Source organism: Meriones unguiculatus, chromosome 7, assembly GCF_030254825.1.
Source record: "Meriones unguiculatus strain TT.TT164.6M chromosome 7, Bangor_MerUng_6.1, whole genome shotgun sequence".
Classification (NCBI taxonomy): Eukaryota; Metazoa; Chordata; class Mammalia; order Rodentia; family Muridae; genus Meriones; species Meriones unguiculatus.
Genome location: NC_083355.1, coordinates 24,089,461 through 24,110,878, shown reverse-complemented (window position 1 = coordinate 24,110,878; position 21,418 = coordinate 24,089,461). Strand labels below are relative to the sequence as shown.

Genomic DNA, 21,418 nt, shown 5'->3' with positions numbered 1-21,418 from the left:
TCCTTAGATCCACAACAGTCCTTTTCCCCCGTGGCTCTCGGTTTTCTGGAGACTGAAGGATGGGGCTGACTAAGAGTAGGAACCATTAGGTTCTCTTAGTACGGCTGGGAAGTTCTTCAGAATGTCTGACTTCAGAATGTTTTACTAGCTTTTGAAGAATGGTTTGCCCTTTGGGGGGTACTTTATTACCTAGTTCTCCTCTGGCTCCAATTCCTGACTTGATTCTGTAGATTAAACTTCTATACCTTGAAGTTACTGGGGACCCATCAAAACAGCTCTACAACAGTTTGAATGTGTCCACCGTGCTAGACACTAAGATGGCTGCCCCGTGGGTGGTAGGACCCGGGCAGATTCCAGACAGGCCCCCACCCCGGCCAGAGGGGCAGCCTGTGCCACCCCCAGAGCTCCAGGTAATAACCTAGGGGCCACGCCAGGCTCGCCAGCACCTGAGCCACCGGCAGCAGATAATGACGGGGGAGCTGGGCAGGCAGAGCCAACCCCTCAATCAGGAAGCAAATTAAAAAGGGGAGGAATCTCCCAGACAGACCACAACAATGAGGCCGGCCCCTTTGCAGGGCACTGCCCGCTCTCCCCTCCCTGGCCCACTCTGCCTGCCAGCTCCTGATACCCAACTCCCCTTTAATTGATCTTGCATGAGATCCAGCTCAGGGGGCTCTTGAGTGGACTGTGGGTGCTCTGCCTTGCTAGCTAGGACCCAGGACCCAGGATGATGGCCTTTTACGAAGGCTTGTGTGCCAAACTGGCTTGGGACTGGGCACAACAATGGGTGTGACTGGAAGCCAAGGCCCTATGGGTGACAGTAACAAAAAGATTTATAGAGAGCCCACTAACCTCTGACTTGGCGGTCCCTTACGCTCTAGAAAGGGAGCCGTTCAACCCAAAGCAACTCACAGCTATTACTTGTCCGCCCGGTGTCAGTCCCCGAGACCCGATGGCTAGCAGAGAAGACTCCTGTCCCTGCGGGAGCTCATCTTCTGTCAGATCGGTCATCAGAAGGCTCTGGATTTTAGGCTGAGGAGACTAGGAAAGGCTTCATAGGAGCAGGGTGCAGGGGGTGTGGGGAGACAGGAGAACAGAGGACAGAACAACAGGAGTTGGGTTTCAAAGACCCTATACAGGCTCGGCCGACAGAGACCTAGAGGAAAATGGGGGAGAGCCCTTCATGCAAGGGACAGTGTAGCGTGTAGAAGCATATGGCCAATCAGCACAGGACGTGTGTCCCTTGTGGCTGGGTGCTGGATAGTCAGACGGAATATGGCTGGAAAAATAGCCTGGGGGCAAACTGGAGAATGGTGCTTAAAATCCTAGGCCAAAGAGTGAGTTTTCTCTTGTAGGTAATGGGGAGGTATTGGCTTTTTTTTTTTTTTTTTTTTTTTTTTTGAGCAGCAACATGGCATGATTAGGATGTACCCACCCTTAGGAGGAGGACTTTTAACTTATTTGGAGGGGTGTGTGTGTGGATGATTTTACTTCTTTGTGGCTGCCCAGCTAGCCCTTTAACCCAGATCCCATTCACTCAACTCTTGGCTGTACTAAGACTGACATGTTGAGTTTCAACCTACCTCGATTCTCAACCAACCCTGTCCATCCCTGACAGGCTGTGTCCTTTCACCTCCATCGTGTGATGCTAGGCCACGAAGGGTAGGTCAGGGAAGCTGTATGTCCACTCTCGAGGTAGATCTCTAGGTTTTAGAGCCCTTGCTGTGCCCTTGCCCCTGTACCAGGCTTCTCCTTTAAGCTCTGCCTTCTCTCACTGAGGGGCTTTTAGGAGCTTGGGTCGAAAGGAGCCTCTTGGCCAGAGCCTCTCCACTCCTTCACAAAGAAAGGCCTTGGGAGGAGGCCTGTGTGATATAAAGAGATAGTTCTTGCCCCCAAGCTGCTGAAACCATCAGGGAAGATAAGACAACAGCCCCGTGGAAACAGAGCATGAGGCAATTCAAGCCAGGGAAATTCCAGGAGCAGGCCACTGATGTTCGGATAAGAGCAGATTCCTCGAGAAGCAGACTTGGAGCCTGGAGGATGCTGGGCTTTCCCCAGGCAGGGATGGGTGGCAGGGGCAGACAGAGGCCGAGCCACAGAGCAAGGACCGGGGTGTGTTGGAGGGCATTGGTGGATCCAGCCAGTTGGAGACATGGGTTTTGTGGGAAGCAGAGGAAGCAAAGGCTGCAGAGGTTTTTAAGGCCCAACATTAGAGTGTGTGGTGTCACGGCTCAGGAGAGCACTGGCTGGGTCAGTTAGCAGGAAGGTAGTGGCATTTCAGGTTGATGAATCCGTTTTTGGTCTGCAGGACAGCATAGGTGGTCAGCATAGAGGTGGCAGAAACCCATAGAAGGGTTTGGGGTGATAGCGTAGTGGTTGAGTACTTGACTAGCTCTGGTGTTTTGTCCTCAGCTTGCAGACATACACACACACACACACACACACACACACACACACAGATCTCCATTATAGACCCCCAAAAAACCCCATCAAGTAACTAAAGTTCTTCTGGCGGCAGTTGGCAGGTCCCTAGAATTTTGCCAGGACAGTGCTCAGTTCCTCTTCTTTTATTCATTTAACAAATGATTAAGAGGGGCTGGAGAGATGGCTCAATGGTTAAGAGCATTGTCTGTTCTTCCAAAGGACCCGGGTTCAATTCCCAATGCCCACGTGGCAGCTCACAACTGTCTGCAACTCCGGTTCTAAGGGATCCGACACCCTTCACACTAATGCACATAAAATAAAATTAAAAAAAAATAAATCAAATTTAAAAACCAAATACTTAATAAACACAAAATATGCCTTTAATCCCAGCACTCAGGGAGGCGGAGGCAGATGGATCTCTGTGAGTTCGAGGCCAGCCTGGTCTACAAAGTGAGTCTGGGACAAAGAAATCCTGTCTCAAGGAAGAAAAAGAAAAAAAAAAAGAATTACCAGGCACTGTTAGCTTTCTTCCCCTCTAGCCATCAGAGACTGGGTGAGAGGACAAAGGCTTTCACCCGCACACACCTGAGGGATCTCAGCACATACTTCACTGTCCCCAGCTAATCCAGTAGCTCCCTCTTTGGGGCAGGCATGTGGAGGGACCTCAGAGACGCAGACATGCAGGCAGTAGGGAGGTCTGTGAGGCAGGAGATAGTCAATCAAAGAGCGGGGAGGGGGGAGGGGGCGGGGGGGGAGAAGAAGGAACAGCTGAATGCAGGGAGAACCTGGGACTGCAGGTCCTGGGGGCTGGGGAATAAGGAGAGAGGGGAGATGAGTTGGAGATAGGGCCTCTGGAGCTGATGATGAGGCAGAGGGAGGGCGGGGAGGAGAGAGGGAGGGACAAATTAGAGAGCTGGAGAAGGAAGCAGAGTCTTAGCAGGTGGGGTGGAGGGAGGGGGACAGGAGGCAAGCTCAGAGGAAATGGGCCCAGGCTCTGGAGACAAGAGTCTGGGTGTCTGAGCTGCCTAGGAGCCACCTGGAAGAAGCTGTAGGCAGCGGCAACATCAAACTTGAGATGGAGGCTTGGCTCCGGAGCGAGCTGGGGCTGGCTCTAGTGGGAGCTGAAAGGCGGCTCCAGGGGACCTAAATTTGCTATTAACCCTGCCCGGTCTTCAGCTTCCTCCAGCTCCTTCTCTGTTCTTCCACTAAGACCGGCTGGGCTGCCCCGTGGAGCCCGTCCTACCTCATCCCATTGGTGGTGGGAAAGCACATTGTTGGGAGATGAGACCAGAAATGGAAAGGGAGAGGTCTCCTGACCGCCAGAGTTCTGGCTGAGTTCACTGAGCCCCTCCCCACCAGGCAGCCAGCTTCACACCTCTGCTCCTGGTCCCTCTGGCCCTGGGGGAAGAGATGCCGGCCCTGCAGGTCCAGGTTCTGAGCTGGGTCCTCTTCCTCTCTCAGATTTCCCCCAGCCCCAGATTCTCCCATCTTCTGGACTGGACCTGCTACCTAAGCATATGGAACCGATTGAAAGAATTTGTATGCTCACCTTATAATTTATGCAAATCAACTCTGTAATTAACTATAATTTGGAGGCATCCTTTGGTATTTCAGACATTTATCCATGAGGAAATGCCCTGGTGATAATACTCCTGTATTAACATTATTTACTCCACCTGTGTGGTCTCCTGTGCGCCTCCCCCCCTCCTCACTGGGATTTTCTGGGCTGAAAGGTGGGGAGGGACAGGGAAGCCCCTCCTTGAATCTTGCCAGCTTGGGTCTAGCTGGGTCCCCTCTGTGCTGGCCCTGTCTTCTTAATTCTGCCAGGGACTGAAAGGGCAGCTTTGCCTCCCAAGTCCCCGAATTGCCTTATTCGCTCTTGCTTGATGGGTGGCTTTCTGCCACCTCAGTTTTCTCATCTCTGAAATGGGGAGAGGAAGGACCTGCCTTTACTAGATAATTACTGAAAAGCTAATGAAAAGACTGGGAATCCCCAGTCTGGAGATTGCTGGGAGGAGATGGGGGAGGACTTAGGGCTACTGGTTCCTTCCCTGGCTCACCTGTGGGAGAGAGGTAGCAAGCAAGCCCTGAGATTCTGGGTCCCCTGTGGGGGTGGGGCACGCAGGAAAGCACCCACCCTCAGGGTTGAGGGCCCCTGTGGCTGGGAACGGGGACCTTTCCTATGGTATGGGCCCCAGGCTGTTCTCCTATGTGGGTCAGAATGCCCAGCTTCAGAGAGCTTCAGGGAATCATCTCCTTTCTTCTTCCAGGTCCTGTGCCTCTCTGCTCCAGGACATACTCCAGTCAGCCAGTGGGGCACCCTAAATTAGGCTTCTGTAAACAGTGGAGGGCACCTGAATTCACCTCCAGGCCCTTGCTTTTTCCAGGCTCCAGTCCTTCCGCTTTCCTGTGGAGCAGGGCGGCCCAATGTCTGTAAAAGCCCCGAGGCAGGCTTCACCATGCCAAGCCACCCAGTCCATGCCCACTGAGGGTGAGAGGTCCCAGGCTCAGAAGGTTTTTACCTTGGCTCCTCCTCCAGGTTCCAAGTTGGGATTTGAGCAAAATACATGTAAAGCACTGTTGGGGTGGGGGTGGGGAGAAGACTGTTCAGAGCTTTTAGGGAAAGCCTGGCTTGGAGTTGTGTAAATGTGTGTGCGAATGCTTGAGAGTATGTGAGTGTGTGTGTGTCTGTGTGTGAGTATATGAATGTGTGGGAGAGTATGTGTGAGTGTATGTCTGTGGATTTCTGTGTGTGTGACTGTGTGTGTTGTTTTGGGTCTTAAACAGTGGAACTTCTTTTCTTTCCCACCAAGTCCAACTCAATGGAAGAAAAACCTCAAAAACCCAGGGAGGCGGGGGTTGGGGGGAAGGCTGGAATCCAGGGAGCTCCAGCACCGACCGACCCGTGCTCTCCTCCCCTAGCCATGTGCTCATTTCCTCCATCCCACAAGAACCACTTGGTCCCTCTCCCACTGCCCACCCTGGACCCTGGAGATGGGAGTCCTGTGCAGTACACTCTGTCCCCTCCCCCAACTGCCTCTTCCCGCTGAAATCCTCCTTTCCTGGCAGCCCCGGGAGGCTCAGATCTCATCCACTACCACTCCCCCATGAGAATCAGGCCACTACTTCCTGGATTATCCTAAAAGCTTCTGAGGCCGTGAGGACTTGGCAACATCCTGCCTATCCCCCCACCTCCCTCTTGGGCTCTGACTGTCGCCTCCTGTATAAAGCCTGGCTCTCCCGTCACCACTCTTGCCCCTCACTGCTGCTGCCAGTTCTGAGCTCCATGGACCGGTAAGAGAGGCTGTCCCCTGCCTAGCACAGGGACCTTCGCAAAGAAGACCAGGGCTCTGCTCTCTAGAGAGCATAGAGAAGAGGCTGGAAAGGTGGATGCTTTTTCAGTTGAAGAAGTGGGACAGAAGGGAGACCTGTGGGGGAGGGAGGACCAGAGAGGATCCCTGGGAATGGGCTGGGCTGAGATCTGGGCAAGATGCGGGGCAGGGATTCAAGGATGGGAACCTCGAGGGAAATACAAATAGACATACAGGGCACGCTCGCGCGTGAGAGCACGCACACGCACACGCACACACACACACACACACACACACACACACACACGAGGTCATGAGGAACACCTGCAGAGGTTATAAGGGAAGATCGTCGCACACACCTACATCTGGCACGTTTGATACACGGGAAGGAGAGACAATTCACACATACACACTGAAGGAGAGACAATTCACACACACACTCACACACACACACTCACACACACACACACACAATGCTGTTCTAAGAGGAGCTCACCCTTTAGACTGAAAACAGGTAATAGATGCTAGTGATATTTGGATTTACCAAAGAATCAGCACTCAGCACAGTGCCTGGCCCTGGTTGACGCTCCATATCTGTTAAATAAATGAAGGATGAATAAATACTATCTGACCCCATATCTGGACTCTGCCCTGTCTTCCAGTAATCTGAGGGAGTTGACAGAGACAGAAGGAAAGTGCTGGTGTCTGGGGTGAGGGATGGGGGGGTGTCACCAGCTTGAAGTTTGGGGAGGGAGGCACACTGTGGCAAAAATTGGGGAGTGAGGAATAGGAAACAGTGAGCAATTAGGAACCCAGAAACTAGGAGTTATGTGGGGGGGGGAAGGGTTACCCTTCTCTGCCTCTAACTTGCCTCGTAACTTTGAGCTACTTGACTGGCTGGTAAGGGGTTCAGTTTTCCTATCAGCGCTTGGGTTTGATCATTTTTATTGCTGGAACAATTTGCTGCTGTTGTTTGAGACAGGGTTTCATGAAGCCCAGACTCACCTCAAACTTAACTATATAGCCGAGGATGACCCGAACCTCTGCCTTGACCTCCCCAGGGCTGGGATTCAGGTGCTCATCACTACACCTGCTCTTATTAGGTGCTGGGGATTGAACCCAGGGCTTCAGACATGCTAAGTAAGTAAGTACCCTAGCAACTGAGCTAAATTTCCAGTCCCTCATATTATAATCCCTATTGGCAACTTGGGGTCTGGGAAGGAATCTGTGTGCAGTGGGATCTGTTCCAACAATTCAAGGTAGGTCAGTTTGTCCTGTCAGACACAAGAGACCTGTAGCTTCGATCTAGGGGCTGTTGTGAATGTTGTCCCTTTCACCTTCCAGACCCAGGGGAGTAACTTCCAGGGCCATCCTTTCTGTCATAGGGAAGCCAGAAGGACTAATGTGAGCTTTGGAACCTGACCTATCTGGACTCAGTTTCCTCTTCTATCTCTGTAATCTCGGGCAGGTCATTTAGCTTCTTTGATCCCTGGCTTCCTCATCTGTACCATGGGAACGATAATAGTAATTACTTTGCTGCATGCTCATGAGAATTAGAGGTACCTGTGGGAAGTAAGTCCTGAGGTACACATAGTAGGTGCTAAATAAATAAATAAATGCTGCTTCTGGTGAACATAGCAGCCAAGGAGGCTGCTACAGGCACATGAATCACTTATAAGAAAAGAGGTTTGAGATGAGGGCTGGCAGATATAGGAGACAGGGACTGGGGGAAAATCTGCCTAAGATTTTGAGAGGATGAGAGAAAGTAACAGAGGTGGACTGTGTCCCTGCTCAGTTTGTGTGATGGGACAGTTCAACTTTGAGTCAGGACAAGGACAGGGGCTAGGGTAACCTTAGCAGTCAGGTCGGTATTAGCTCACAACTACAACTACCGTTTGGTAGGAGAACATCTGGCAAGGTGGGGGATGGAATGAGTTGGAAGCGGAGGGATGAAGTCCAGGATCTCTGAGACAGAGAGAGGTGAAATAGCTAAGGGGTCTCCTTAGCCATTGACTCTCCTACAAGACTCTCCTACAAGAATGACTCTCCTACAAGAATCTCAAGCAGCTGCAAGGCTCTCACTGCTCCAGGATAGGGAAGCGTTAAGGGGAGTCTGAGATGGGGGGTTTCTGACATTCTTGATGGACAGCGCTGGAGGGGGGAATAAGGTAGCCCAACGCTGCAAACCTTCAATCCCTCGTGTTGGGGTGACCCTCAACCATAACATTTATCTCGTCGCCGCTTTATAACTGTAATTTTGCTAGTGTTGTGAATGTGCGATGTAAATCTCTGATAGGCAGGCTATCTGACATGCGACCCCCAAAGGAGTCCCACACGCCACCAGTTGGGAACCGCTGCAGTAAACGCAATGACAACACACAACTGCGAAGGGAGGCTGGGATCAGGGGTCTAATCAGTCTTACTTCCAGGGGCCCAGTGAGCCAGGTCAGGTTCTGCTCCCCACATGATGAACCCCTAACTCGGCTCTGGAGGTAGCTGTGAACGGAGAACGCAAATCCCACCAGTCAGGATTTGGTGTTGATAAAAGGTGTGAATTTTGATACAAAGAGCCAAGGTTTTTGTTTGTTTGTTTGTTTTTTCTTTTTTAAGAATCTGTTTATGTAATCCTAAGGGCAGGGAAAAGGGAAATTCTATCTGATCACCAATCCCTCCTTAATATGTCTTCCATTTCCAAATGCCCATCCTTCCGCTCCCCAGGTTGGCTGAAGAACCCGAGGTTTAGAATAATCTAGCAGATGCAATGCTGGGTTCAGAATTGAGGTTCTTGATTTTTCAGTCCAAAGAACTCTGTGAAGGTGCCCTAATCTGTACCTGTCTCTGGGAACAAATTCATTTAAAAATGATGAAGGGTTCATTCTGCTTCTAGCAGGGACCTCACGGAATTCGCTCCTTTAGGTGCAGTTTGTTTAAGCCCCAGGAAGCCCTCAGAGCTTGTACCCAGGTGAAGGACTCCAGCTTTGGGAATCACAAAGCTGTGAAGTCACTAAAGCGCTGAGCGCTGGGGACACGAGCGTACCCGGGGAAGCTCTACACAGACGCTGATGTTCAGAGGCGGGATGGACTCCGTTAAGATGTTTCAAAGTCACCCGTCAGTGTGCCTCACCCCCGGACAGAGGGCTGGCGGACTGTTCGGAGTGAGAGGAGGACTGAAAGCCGGGCATGGTGGCTCACGCCTGTGATCCTAGAAGATCTGGGAGGTTGAGGCAGGGGTATGGCTGCATATTCGGAGACCCAGCTTCAAAAAGCAAAGGAAGGCAGGAAGGAAAGAAGGAAGGAAGGAAGGAAGGAAGAGAAAGAAAGGGAGTCCGTAGTGGCAAGATTAAATCAGCCTAAATTGCAGAACTCTCGGAAGTTGACTGTGATGTGTGCATAGGGAAAGCCAAGAGCTATAACGAAAACAACAACAACAACGAAAATCGCTCTGAAATTCCGTGTTCAAAAGGGTCAAGTCACCCCGGGAGGTCAACGGGCGAGCTTGGAGCTTGGGGGACGGCGGCGGGGAAAGACGCTTGAGCTCCTTGAAGTCAGGTCATCAGGGTAGAGAGTTAGGGGGGGCTCTGGCGCCCACCTGAGGCGTGGGGGAGGGGGAGGCCTCAGGATCTCCACCAGTTCGGGTACTGAGAATTTTGTTCAGGCGAGTGGCGCTCCGGATTCCCCGAGGACGTGCCGGCACGCAGCCTTGCGTCCGCGCGTTTATTTCCTCCAAGACCTTTCCCTTCAACTTAGACACTCAGCTGAGGCTCGGAAAGAGCCCTTGGCCAAAAGCCTCCCTCGAGCCGTGGCAGAAATGTTCCTTCCCAGGGCCATTCAGGTGCCTCCGATCCCAGTGTGCGGCGGCGAGGGTGTCCGGGCGCAGGCTGAGCAACCCCGGCCCGGAGGGAGGGAGGAAGGCGGCGGGCCCAGGAGGTGGACTTAGGTGGCGCCCGGCTTGCCGTCTAGGGGGAGGTGGGGACAGAGGGGATCTGGGAGACTCCGGAAGACATCCAGGGGGATGGTGATCGCTCAGAAAGGCCAGTGGCCGGAGAGAGGGCTACGATACAAGAAAAGCAGGAGGGGAAGGTTCGACGCGCGGCGCTGATGGCGGAGGGAGAGCAGCGGTGGAGCCAAGATAGACTTCGCATCGCCTAGGCCTGGGGATGGGTGGGCCGGACGGACACTTCGTCTTCAGTCCCCTTTTTCCTCCTTTCCCACCCAGTTCTAGCACTGCAGGGCTAATAGAGGTGGGTCTCCAAAGCACTGCTAGCCACGCGCGCCCTGAGAAGGCTCGGGAGCCCCCGGGGCCCCTGCGCCCTTCGCCCCGCCCACGGTCTGGGTCCGGGCTGGATTGCCACCGGCCCGGACGGGTCTCCAACCTTGGGGGGGGGGAAGACTCCCCATCCAGGCCCCCCAACTCCGGAGTAGCGGGGACGTGGGAAGAGCGAGGGAGAGGGAGGCAGACGGCCTGGTGAGCGAGCTCCCTCTCGCCCGCCCCCTCCTCCACCCTCCCCGCGCGGGGCTGGGCCTCGCCTCCCGCCGGGCCAGCAAGGGTTAAAGGCGGCCGCAGGTGAGGTGGGCGGGGCCGCGAGCGCCAGGGGAAAAAGGAGCGCAGGGGAGAGGATGAAGGCAGAGAGCGCGGTGAGTCACGGGCAGAGCTGGCCTCGCTCTAGCTCGCTCGCTCGCTTCCTCGCTCAGCGGCGCCCGCCAGCCGGCTCTCACCGCCTCGCCACCGTCTCGGGGAGCCGGGTCCGCTCGCGGCCCCAGCTCGTCCCCCGGCTTCCGCCCCACGCCGCCGAGAGCCGGCCAGCCCGCAGGGTCCATGAGCGCCGCTCTGTAGCGCGCCAGCCCGCGGTGCCCGGAGCCCGAGCGCGGCCGCCAGGTAGGAGCCCGGGGCGGCGCGGCCGGGGGCGCACGCCGCGGAGATCGGGGCAAGGGGGTGGAGGGGAGGCGCTCGGAACAGGCTACAGGCCCCTAGCTGGCCACTCGGGGGGAGGGTGGTCCTAGAGCAGCCGAGGAGCTCCGAGCCCCGACGGAGGGAAAAACAGGGAGGACGGGAGGGACTGGAGGGACCGAGGGAGTTTGAGAACTGGGGAAACTGGAGCAACTGGGACAACCGGAGGATTGGAACTTTGGAAACCTTGTTTGAACGGAAGTTCCCCACCGCCTGGCCACCGACGGTCCGGGAGAGGCAGCTGATCCAGTGGGACTTGCGGGCGACCCAACCGTCCTTTTCAAGTCGGGGCGCCTGTGTGTTCGCTCTGCTTTCTTTTCGTGCAACCTTGGTAGCAGGCCATTGCTCTCTAGGCCCGAGTTTGGGCTTTTTGTCCAGAGAGGCCCCTGTGGAGCCTGGGTCATCGTAGCTTTCCCATCCCCACCCCCCACCCCCGACCCTGGGGCAGTTCTCAGGCGCCAAAAGCTATTAGGGTCCCAGGCCTCACTGCTCCCGCCCAACCCCTTCTGGGCTGCCCCGCCCCGGCCTGAGGCTCCGTTCCTGCTGCTTCACCCTGTTCCCTTTCTTGTGGTAAAGCAGCCAGAGCCTGAGTAGGCACCCGGGTCCACCTCTTTCCTGACTCTCCCAGACTATCCCTGCTACTTCCCTGGCACCAGAGTCGGAAGGTGGCAGGGTCAGCTGAGCCCTGCTTGGAGAAGGCCCTAAATCATTGGCCTCCTCTACTCCCCAAAACAGGCAAGATTCCAAGGCTCTAGGGAGAGATGGAGAGGAGACTGGGACCTTCAGGTCACAGATCGATGGTGGAGAAAGGGGTGGAAGTTTTAAGGTTTCTTTCGTTTATTTATTTACTTACTTATTTACTCTGAAACAGGGTCTCATTGCGGAGCCCACTGGCTTGAACTCAGAAACTTTCTGTCCCAGCCTCCCGAGTGCTGGCCTTGGGATCCCTGCCACTCTTTCTTTTTATTTCCCTCTCCCTCCCTCCTTCCCTCTCTGCCTTCCTTCTTTTGCTACGCGCAGCCTAGGCTGGCCTGGAACTCTGCATTCTTCCGCTTCCACTTCCTGAGTGCTGAGATCGAAGGCTTGCTTGCATCACCACACCCAGGCCAGATCTTTGGGTTTCTGCTGGACCTTAGGTTTCTGGTGTTTTAAGAAAGAGAACTGATTTCACACAGCTCTCTTTTTGGTTGATTGAATGACTGAATTATTTTCAGTCACTGATCCAAATTCGGCGTTCTTTAACTAAGAGCAGGCTCGGGACAGAAGCTTGCTTAGCACTTGGCTGGGGTCTTCTAAAGGCTTCTCCGCGTTTCTCAGCGCTTGCTCATGAATTCTGGGATAAGGGATGCTGGTTTAAGCCCTGGTGCTGCCTCCCTTAAGGAAGCAGCAGTTGTATTTTTGTGAGTTTCTGTCAAGCCCTTCTGTGCAGATCCCTTTCTCTGGTAATCATACCCTCCCCGCTTCACAGAGGGGAAAGGGGGGGGGAGGTGAGTGAGGAAGCGGGTTTGCTGAGCAGAGTCCACCAAGCTAGGCCGGGGGCAGAGGACTTCATATGGAGATTAAATTCTTGCCCACATCGTTACAGTGATTGATTTTGGCAAAAAAGCTCAGCGCCTGCTCTGGGCTTTCTGAAAGGTAAATCATCTCAAACAGCTAGAAGCAGACATAGCCTAACCCTACCCCATCTGTGACCTGAGTTAGACTGAGTTTACATCATCCACTTAGGTCGCCATCAGGTCTACAGGGGGGAGATGCCCGAGCAGCTGTGTAGAGATGGTTCTGGCAGCATTGGGACCTGCCCAGCTCCGGGATGATCCCAGTCCTAAGGGCGGGGTCACTTAGAGGAAAGGCCATCCTGTGCCCAGAACTGGACTTTCACATTCTCGATCTTTCCTAGCATTCCCAAGCTCTAACTGATTTGTAGTCTCCACCCCAAGGCACGCCCCTCTTTTCCTCCTTGGGCCTGGGAAGGAGCAGTTTGCTGGAGAGAGATCTGGGTTAGAAGCGAGGGCAAGCGGGCCACCCTCCTCACGTCTCGTCTTTGCCTCCTCCAGGTCCCACCTGAGGTGCCCCTGACCGTCCCTACCCTCACCCCACCCCGGATCCCGGCAATGCTAACCGCTGTCTGTGGCTCTCTGGGCAGCCAGCACACCGAAGCGCCTCACGCGTCACCGCCGCGCCTCGACCTGCAGCCTCTCCAGACATACCAGGGTCACACGAGCCCGGAAGCCGGGGACTACCCCTCCCCGCTGCAGCCGGGAGAGCTGCAGAGCCTCCCGCTGGGCCCGGAGGTAGACTTCTCACCGGGCTATGAGTTGCCGGGGGCCTCCTCGCGGGTAACCTGCGAGGACCTGGAAAGTGACAGTCCCTTGGCCCCGGGACCGTTTTCCAAGCTCCTGCAGCCGGACATGTCACACCACTACGAATCGTGGTTCCGGCCGACTCACCCAGGCACCGAGGATGGCTCGTGGTGGGACCTTCACCCCGGCACCAGCTGGATGGACCTCCCCCATACTCAGGGAGCGCTGACCTCACCTGGCCACCCGGGGGCGCTTCAGCCTGGTTTGGGCGGATACGTCGGAGACCACCAGCTCTGCGCTCCGCCGCCCCACCCGCACCCGCACCACCTCCTCCCGGCCGCTGGTGGGCAGCACCTCCTGGGCCCACCCGACGGGGCCAAGGCCCTGGAAGCGGCGGCCCCGGAGTCCCAGGGGCTGGATGCCAGCCTGGATGCGGCGGCCCGACCCAAAGGCTCCCGGCGCTCAGTGCCCCGCAGCTCAGGGCAGACCGTGTGTCGCTGCCCCAACTGCCTGGAGGCGGAGCGACTCGGGGCTCCGTGCGGGCCCGATGGGGGCAAGAAGAAGCATTTGCACAACTGCCACATCCCGGGCTGCGGGAAGGCGTACGCCAAGACGTCGCACCTGAAGGCGCACCTGCGGTGGCACAGCGGCGACCGGCCCTTCGTGTGCAACTGGCTCTTCTGCGGCAAGCGCTTCACGCGCTCCGACGAGCTGCAGCGCCACCTTCAGACCCACACGGGGACCAAGAAGTTCCCCTGTGCGGTGTGCAGCCGCGTCTTCATGCGCAGCGACCACCTGGCCAAGCACATGAAGACCCACGAAGGCGCCAAAGAGGAGGCGGCGGCGGCGGCCCAGGGCGAGGCCAAGGCCGGGGGCGTGGTGGAGCCGGCCGGGGGCAAAGGCAAACGGGAGGCTGAAGGCAGCTCGGCATCCTCCAACTGAGCCCCGTGGGTGGCGCATCCCTGCAGTTCTTTATTGGGGAGGGGCGGCCTGAGTAAGAGGCGGGAGGTCGTTATTTATTGATGGTGAGGGCTCAGGGCGAGGAACGCTAGGGGTTTGGTTTTGGTTTTGGTTTTTTTTTTTTTTTTTTTTTTAGTCTCTGGGGCTGAGTGGGAGGCTGTTTGACTATTTAGGCTGCCAGGAGCTGAACGCGCCCCTCTTCCCTTTCTCACTGTTTCACCCTCCCCTGAGTCGCTGAATAGTTGGGATGGAGCACCCCTGCCGTGTGGAGGGGTTCGGCTGGTGGAGGTGGCACGTCCCAGGAGCTGAAGAAAAGCTCGGGGCGGCTCGGGGCGTTGGGGGTAGCTGCCTGGACACGTCTTCAGCTCCTGGGAACCCGGACATAAAAGCGCCTCGGAGCCGCCCTTCGGCCTAAGTCCCTTTCATCCCCCTTCTAGTGCTTCTCCCTCTAAAATTTCCGGAGAGAGAGCAGAGGTGAGGTGGGGGAGCCTGGGGTGGTTCCCCGTAAGGGCTGTTTATCTAGCTTGGAGGGTTGTTGCTATAGAAAGAACTCCCTTCAATGAATTACTTATAAAGCCTTCCCGATCCAGCCTGTAGAGCCGGGAAGGGCACAGCTCCTTAGCCAAGAGCTGTGAGGGTGGGAAGGGAGGTCAGAGCTAGCCGGCGAAGAGGGACCCAGTAGGGCAAAATGAAACAAAATGAAAGAAGTTTGGCAGGAGGGGACGGCAGAACTAACCGATCCTTCCCTTTATAACTAAGTCAGTCCTTAACTCTTAGACCTTTTGAAAGAAATCAAATTCAAGAGTCTGCCTTCCCCTTCCATTACCCTAGGTAGTTTTCTGAAGTCAACCGCCAGCTCTAGGGTTGACATAGATTTCCCCCCAACCCACCCCCCAAGTCCCTATCCTTTGCTTTTTCTTTGGGGGTGGTAGGGAGAGGGATCCTTCGGCTCTTTTGGGTTATCCTAGCAGAGGCACTACAGTGGAAGACCCTGCCCCTGCCTGGACTCCCCTACCCCCCTCTTTTTTTTAGCTTGACCCTCATGTTCCCTTCAGAGCTGTAGAGTTCTCCCTCTTCCATCCCCAGGGAAGCATCTTCCATGAGAAGAGTCCTTCTCCACTGGAAGGGATTCTAGGAAGCTGCCTCTGTGTCCCTTTCTTTAGATGCTAGAGATACATTTGGGTTTTGATCTTTGGGTGGGGAGGGTTAGACCTCTGCCTGGCAGACCGCAGGACCCTGGGGTTGGGGGCACTCTCAGGTTTGAGGAAGAGGCCTTGGGTCTCACCGACCTCTCTCTTGCTCTCTTCTCTCCACCCGGAACCCTCTGCAGGGAATAGCTGTGTGTTGATTTTTAAGTTATAAGCAAAGGGTATTTTATTTAATAATTAGGGCATGAGTGTGTATGTGTGTGTTTGTCTGTCCCTGTACGTATCTATGTGTTTCTCTACTGAGCCTGGGGTCTCCTGAGACCCCATCTTGTTCAGCCTGTCCGAGGTCTGGGGCCTAGACCCACAGCGTCTTTTCCTTCGTTGGCAACGCTGGAGTCCCGTCCAAGGATTGGGAGCTGTATGGGAAGTAGGGGCTGGGATCTGGGTAGGAATATGTGTTTGTGTAGGAAGGCCTCCTCCTGAAAAGGGGCAAGGTGACTCCCTGTGGGACCTAGGGGCCTGAGGTAGTTTAAGAATAAGGTTCTTTCTGTATTCTCCATCTTTCCCCGCCTCCTGTTAACCTAGCCAGAGGTCCCCTTTCTTACAAGCAGGGCCTAGGGCAAGAGCAAAGTTGACCATGCCTGCAGGTTGCCTGGCTAGGTGTAGAGGGGAGAAAGGAGGGCACCGTGGGTGAGCGTGGGATGCGTTCTCCACCCATCGAAACCAGCCACCCTCTCCCTGTGCTACCAAGACAACCTCTTCCAGTGACCATTCTTAGGGGAACTCCTAAACGGGTGTCTGTGGGGGCGCGCGTGGCTGGTTCCCCCTTCCAGAGGCCCCTAATCCTGAGGCCTGCAGGTGGGGCTACGGATAGGTTTTTGTCTGTCCTGCTCTTTATCAGTCTAGGTTTCTCAGCTGCCCGCCCTTCCAGGCAGCTCCCCTAGAGGAAAATGTAGGAATTTTTATTTTTCTTTAACTGCTGTGAACCCACTTGGGGGGCGGGGGAGGAGGCAGAAACAGCCTGTGTTTTTTTTTTTTTTTTAATGCAACAATAAAGTCATCAACCAACCACACTCTGGCTTTATTCCTCTTCCAGCTCAATCTCGTATTTTGACTCTGTTTCTCCGCAGTGAGGACTGGGTAGGGGGGATCCTCGGGCAAGCGTCACCTCTATCCAGTTGGCTGGGTCAGAGCTTGGACCTGATCCTATCCTTGAGGGGATGAGGAAAGAAAGGCCGCCTCTGGGCCCGATAGTCTCCGGTATCCATCCACAGAGAAGAGAAGTTTCAAGATGTTCCCTTCTTCCACATATAAGGTCTTGCCTCCCCTAAGATCCCCTCCCTTCCAAGTGTTGGCTCCCTCTCCCCACCCCCATGGGAGCATGCATGTCAGCAGGTCCCTCTGGCTGTGAGTGAAGTGGGGGTGACTGACAGCGATTTCTTCACCCAAGGTGATCCCTATCAGAGACGAGGCGATGAAAGGCAGCCAAGATATCTGATGGGCGTCTGCCCAGCTGGAAAGTATGAGGGAAAGGTTGCTGCTACTACTCAAGGCTAGAAACCTGCCAGGGTTACGCAAACACCCAGTGCCCAGACGCACCCTCACGAGACTATCTTTGGAGAGACTAGAAATGCCTGTCCACAGTTGGTACCTAAGTCATGTCAACTGGGTGAAAAAGCCTCGTGACCCCAGAGGCCCGGTGCTTTGGGAGGTGATGGGGGACCGGGTTTGGTTTTGTTTTTCTGTCTCTGTAGGACAAGGTTGGTCATTGTGCTTTCTCCTTCCCAAAGTACCTTTTACTTTTTATCCCCCCCCCCAATGTATTGTTTTTCCCTCATGGGATTCTCATCTCCTACAAACCTTAACCCGACTTTCCAGCAACGTCTGAGATCGGCTCTCAGATCGACCCGCTCTAACTAAGAGATTTGGGGGGGCCTCAGAGTTTAAGGGAACCTTGGGAAAAGTCATCAGGATGATTTAAGGGCTGTAGAGGAAATCAGATTGGTGTGTGTGTGAGAGAGAGAGAGAGACGGGGAGAGGACGTGCACATCTGTTTCCATCTGTTGCTGGATTTAGTGTCTCAGAGCCTTGTTCACCTATGACCTCCTGCCTGAGGCTCTCCTGCGGGGCACCTCTTTGGTCTTCCTGGTTCTGGGGAAATTAGACCCCCAGAAACCTAGTGAGTCCCTCCTTTTCCCCCTATCTGCCCCCAGGGACAGGAGGGCAGCTGTAGGGCCGGCTGGGCTTGTCTGGGCAGGACCAGGGCCCTCCCTCCTCCCCTTGCAACTCCTCCAGCTGACCTGCATTCTTAGCAGGGACCTTTGGTGGGGCTCTGATGCTTGCCTGATCCTCTGCAATGCTGCCTGGCTGGCCTGGGCCCCCCCCCCAAGGAACCCAGGGTCACCTCTGACCCCTCAGAAATGGCACCCCAGCAGGCTCATATTGTACTGGGGAGTCTGGGAGGGAGGGGAATCGTCATGTTTGGATTGACCCTCTGGACGACCTCTCTGAGTCTTCTCCTAACCGGAGAAGTGAAGTAGAATGCCTCTAGGTTGGGTGAAAGAAGTCAAAAGTGGAAATGTGACGGACGGCAGCGCGGCGTCGCTTGGAGGCGGTGCTGCCGAGGCGCTCTGGCTTCTCCGGCTCTTCCGTCTGCCTCCTTCACCTTCGGCCTGTCCCGCCCCCCAGCGGACATCTGGGGAAGTGCAGAAGAGGAACCTGCTTTCCCCGCAGGGCGCCTTGACAGCCTGTGGGTAGGTACAGCCTCCACTGAGGTTTGAGGTGTAATGGCATCCAGTGGCAAGTTGGCCCCCTTCCTCCAAGACGCATGGAAGCGGCTCTTAGGTCCGCATTAATGCTGTACTGCCTTATGGATGAGCTTACTAGCGATGTAGGTTCAAAAATAATCTTAGAAACAAACTCCACCAAATAACTGTTAGAACTAATTAAATAATAAAAGGCACAGAACACGGTCAACAATAAGAAATATTTCTTTCAAAAATGCTGATGTATACGAATATACACATGCCAATACATGTATGTATGTATGTACACACATGTGTGTCGTGCCCTTAGAGACTAGAAGAGGGTGTCAAACATCCTGAAACTGGAGCTACAGATACTGTAGTATTTTGAAGATTAGGAAGAATGTCAGCTTCATCCTGATTTGAATTCCAAAGATGCATTCCCAGTGAGGTCGAATGAGTAGCCACAAGCCAGGAACCATAAGGATAATTTAAGTTACTTAACTGTATTGTTTGTTTTATTTTTCTAAAGATTTATTTTTATTTAGTAATTAGGAGTATGTGCACTTGACTGTTGGTGCTCACTGAGGCCAGAAGAGGGCGTTGGACCCGCTGGAGTTACAGGCAATGTAAACTACCTGTTCCAGGAGCTGTGGGCCCAACTCTGGTCCTCTCTGCAAGAGCAGCAAGTGCTCTTAACCAATGAGCTGTCCCTCCAGATCTTGAAAAATATTTCCAGCCAGGCAGCAGTGACACACGCCTTTAGTCTCAGCACTTGGGAGGCAGAAGCAGGTGGATTTCTGAGTTTCAGGCCAGCCTGGTCTACAGAGTGAGTTCAGGACAGCCAGGGCTACACAGAGAAACCCTGTCTTGATAAACAGAGAGAGAGAAAGAGAGAAAGATTACTAATACTAACCTCAAAATATTCAAAATGGGGAATCAGAAAGCAATGCCTTTTACAATAGCCTCCCCCCCCCAAAAAAAAAAAGTACTAAGAAAGCAAAGAGCAGGGAAATCTGAACACTGAAAAACAAATTTATTTTGACTCAAAGATTCCTGCCCAGGCTGACATTAAACTCCCTATGTAACTGAGGATACCCACAAACTTCTGAGCCTTCTGCCTCCTGGAATTCCAGGTGCCCTCCACCATGCCCAGTCTATGCAATGCCTCGCTTTGAATTCAGGGCTCATACATGCCAGGCTAGCCCTCTGTCAACTGAGTTACAACCCCAGCCCACATACAGAAAATTTTATTTAAAAAAAATCACAGAATGTGTGCACACACATGCCTCTGTATGTATGTACTGCAAGAATTAAGATGGCTAAGTATAGGGCTGGAGAGATGGCTCAGAGGTTAAGAGCACTGCTTGCTCTCCCAGAGGTCCTGAGTTCAATTCCCAGCACCCACATGGTGGCTCACAACCATCTATAATAAAATCTGGTGCCCTCTTCTCCCATTCAGGTGTACGTGCAGGCAAAACATTGTATACACAATAAAATAAATAAATATTTAAAAAAAGATGGCTAAGTATTACAGACTCCATGTGATCCCTAGAAGTAATTCCTAGAGGTCATGGGCACATACCTGTAGGAGATGCATTTTCTTCAGTGTCGGCTGAAGAGATGATTCATAGAGAACAAATGGACTGAAAAACCCGAAAGCATTTAAAGTCTGAATTCAGCTCCACACTGTATGTCCCTCTTAGCCCACGTTTCTCCTTTGCTGTCTCATTTTCATTGTAAGCAGAAGGCAGAAGTGTTACATTTTTTGTGTTTTGTTTTTTTTTTTTTTTTTGCAACTGAAATTTCTAAATCTCCTTTCCAGTTTATCTTTCTATACTCTTAAGCACTTAAGGGGCAGACCAGAACTTGAGTTTTTGGAGACAGACTGATTTTGCTTACGTCTCCTTGTGACGTGGGGGGAGGGGCACATGGAGGCCGGGGAGATGGCTCAGTCAGTTAAGGGTTCGGACAATAAGGTGCCTGAGTTCTAGGTCCAGCACCTCATGAATTTACAACCCCAGCCCTGGCAGGCGGAGACAGGAGGCCCCCTGGGTTGGCGGGCCAGGCAGTGTAACAAAAACAGCAAGATACAGGCTTAACAAGAGGCCGTGCTCAAAAAAATAAGGTGGAGGAAAACTCCCAGCGTTGACCTCTAGTCCGCACAAGCATGCACATACGTGCTCCTGATCCTAAGATACGACATCTAAGGTTGAAAATTAAGGAGCCAGAGAGACCGTTCAGCAGTTAGAGGGGACACGGATCTTGCAGAGCACCCGAGTTTGCTCTCTAGCGTCATGTCAGGTGGCTCACAACCACCCGTAATTCCAGCTTCAAGGGATGGAACACCCTTTTCTGGCTTCCACAGGCACATGCACTCTCATACATGGACCCACACCCCCCCAACACACACATAATTACAAAATTAAGGAATTTATTTTATGTGTATAGATGTTTTGCCCCTATGTGCATCTGTGTACCACATATGTGCCTGGTGTCCACGGAGGCCAGAAGAGAGCATCGGATCCCCTGAAACTGGAATTACAGACGGCCGTGAGCCACTGTACGGGTGCTGGGAATCGAACCCAAGTTCTCTTCAAGACCAGCCAGTGCTCTCAGACACTGAGCTATCTCTCTTGTACCTAAGAGGTCTTTGTTTGTTTGTTTGGTTGGTTGGTTGTTTTGAGACAGGGTTTTTTTTTCTCTCTCTCTCTTTTCTTTTTAAGACTTATTTATCTATTATGTATACAGTATCCTGCCTGCATGTGTGTTTGCAGGCCAGATCTCATTATAGATGGTTATGAGCCACCATGTGGTGGCTGAGAATTGAACTCAGGACCTTTAGGAAGAACAGTCAGTGCTCTTAACCTCCAAGCCATCTCTCCAGCCCCGGTTTCTCTTTTGTAGTGCTGGCTGTCCTGGGACTTGCTCTGTAGACCAGGATGGCCTTGAACTTACAGACAACCTCCATCTCTGCCAGGCTATTTCACTAATTTTTAAAAGATTTATTTTTATGCCAGGCAGTGATGGTGCACGCCTTTAATTCCAGTACCCAGAAGACAGAGGCAGGCAGAACCCTGAGTTCGAGGCCAGCCTGGTCTACAGAGCTAGCCAGGGCTACAGAGAAACCCTACCTCGGGAAAAAGAAAGAAAGAGAGAGAGAGAGAGAGAGAGAGAGAGAGAGAAGAAAGAAAAGAGGAAGAAAGAGAGAAAGAAAGAAAGAAAGAAAGAAAGAAAGAAAGGAAAGAGGAAGAAAGAGAGAAAGAAAGAAAGGAAGGAAGAAAGGAAGGAAGGAAGGGAGAGAGAGAGAGAGAGAGAGAGAGAGAGAGAGAGAGAGAGAGAGAGAGAGAGAGAAAGAAAGGATTCAGTAGTTTAAGGAATTCGTAGGCCTCCAGTCTCGGGTCTGCGTAGTTTTACTGGGATTGAGTCTTTGAAATTCAAATCAGGATACAGGTAACTAAAGTTCTTCGCCAATCTCCGGAAGCCCCAGCAGTGTTGGCTATTTCGGGAATACTTTCTTTTCACTCCGGCTTCTTTTCTCTTCAGCTCCGCCTCCTAACAGTGCTTCCAAATCTGATAAGCC

The 21,418-nt window shown here is 53.4% G+C and overlaps 1 protein-coding gene across 2 annotated transcripts; it reads left to right on the top strand.

Moving 5' to 3' along the window:
- The first annotated feature begins 5,294 nt into the window (after nt 1-5,294).
- Sp6 (Sp6 transcription factor) lies at nt 5,295-21,121 on the top strand. Of its 2 annotated transcripts, none has more exons than XM_060386861.1 (2): nt 5,295-5,718; nt 12,738-21,121. In XM_060386861.1, the coding sequence occupies exon 2, from the start codon at nt 12,795-12,797 to the stop codon at nt 13,923-13,925; it is 1,131 nt and encodes a 376-aa protein (XP_060242844.1). In that variant the 5' UTR covers nt 5,295-5,718; nt 12,738-12,794; the 3' UTR covers nt 13,926-21,121. The 2 variants fall into 2 exon arrangements, with proteins under 2 accessions (XP_060242844.1, XP_021497661.1); XM_021641986.2 differs by lacking the exon at nt 5,295-5,718 and adding an exon at nt 10,503-10,611.
- The last annotated feature ends 297 nt before the right edge of the window (nt 21,122-21,418 follow it).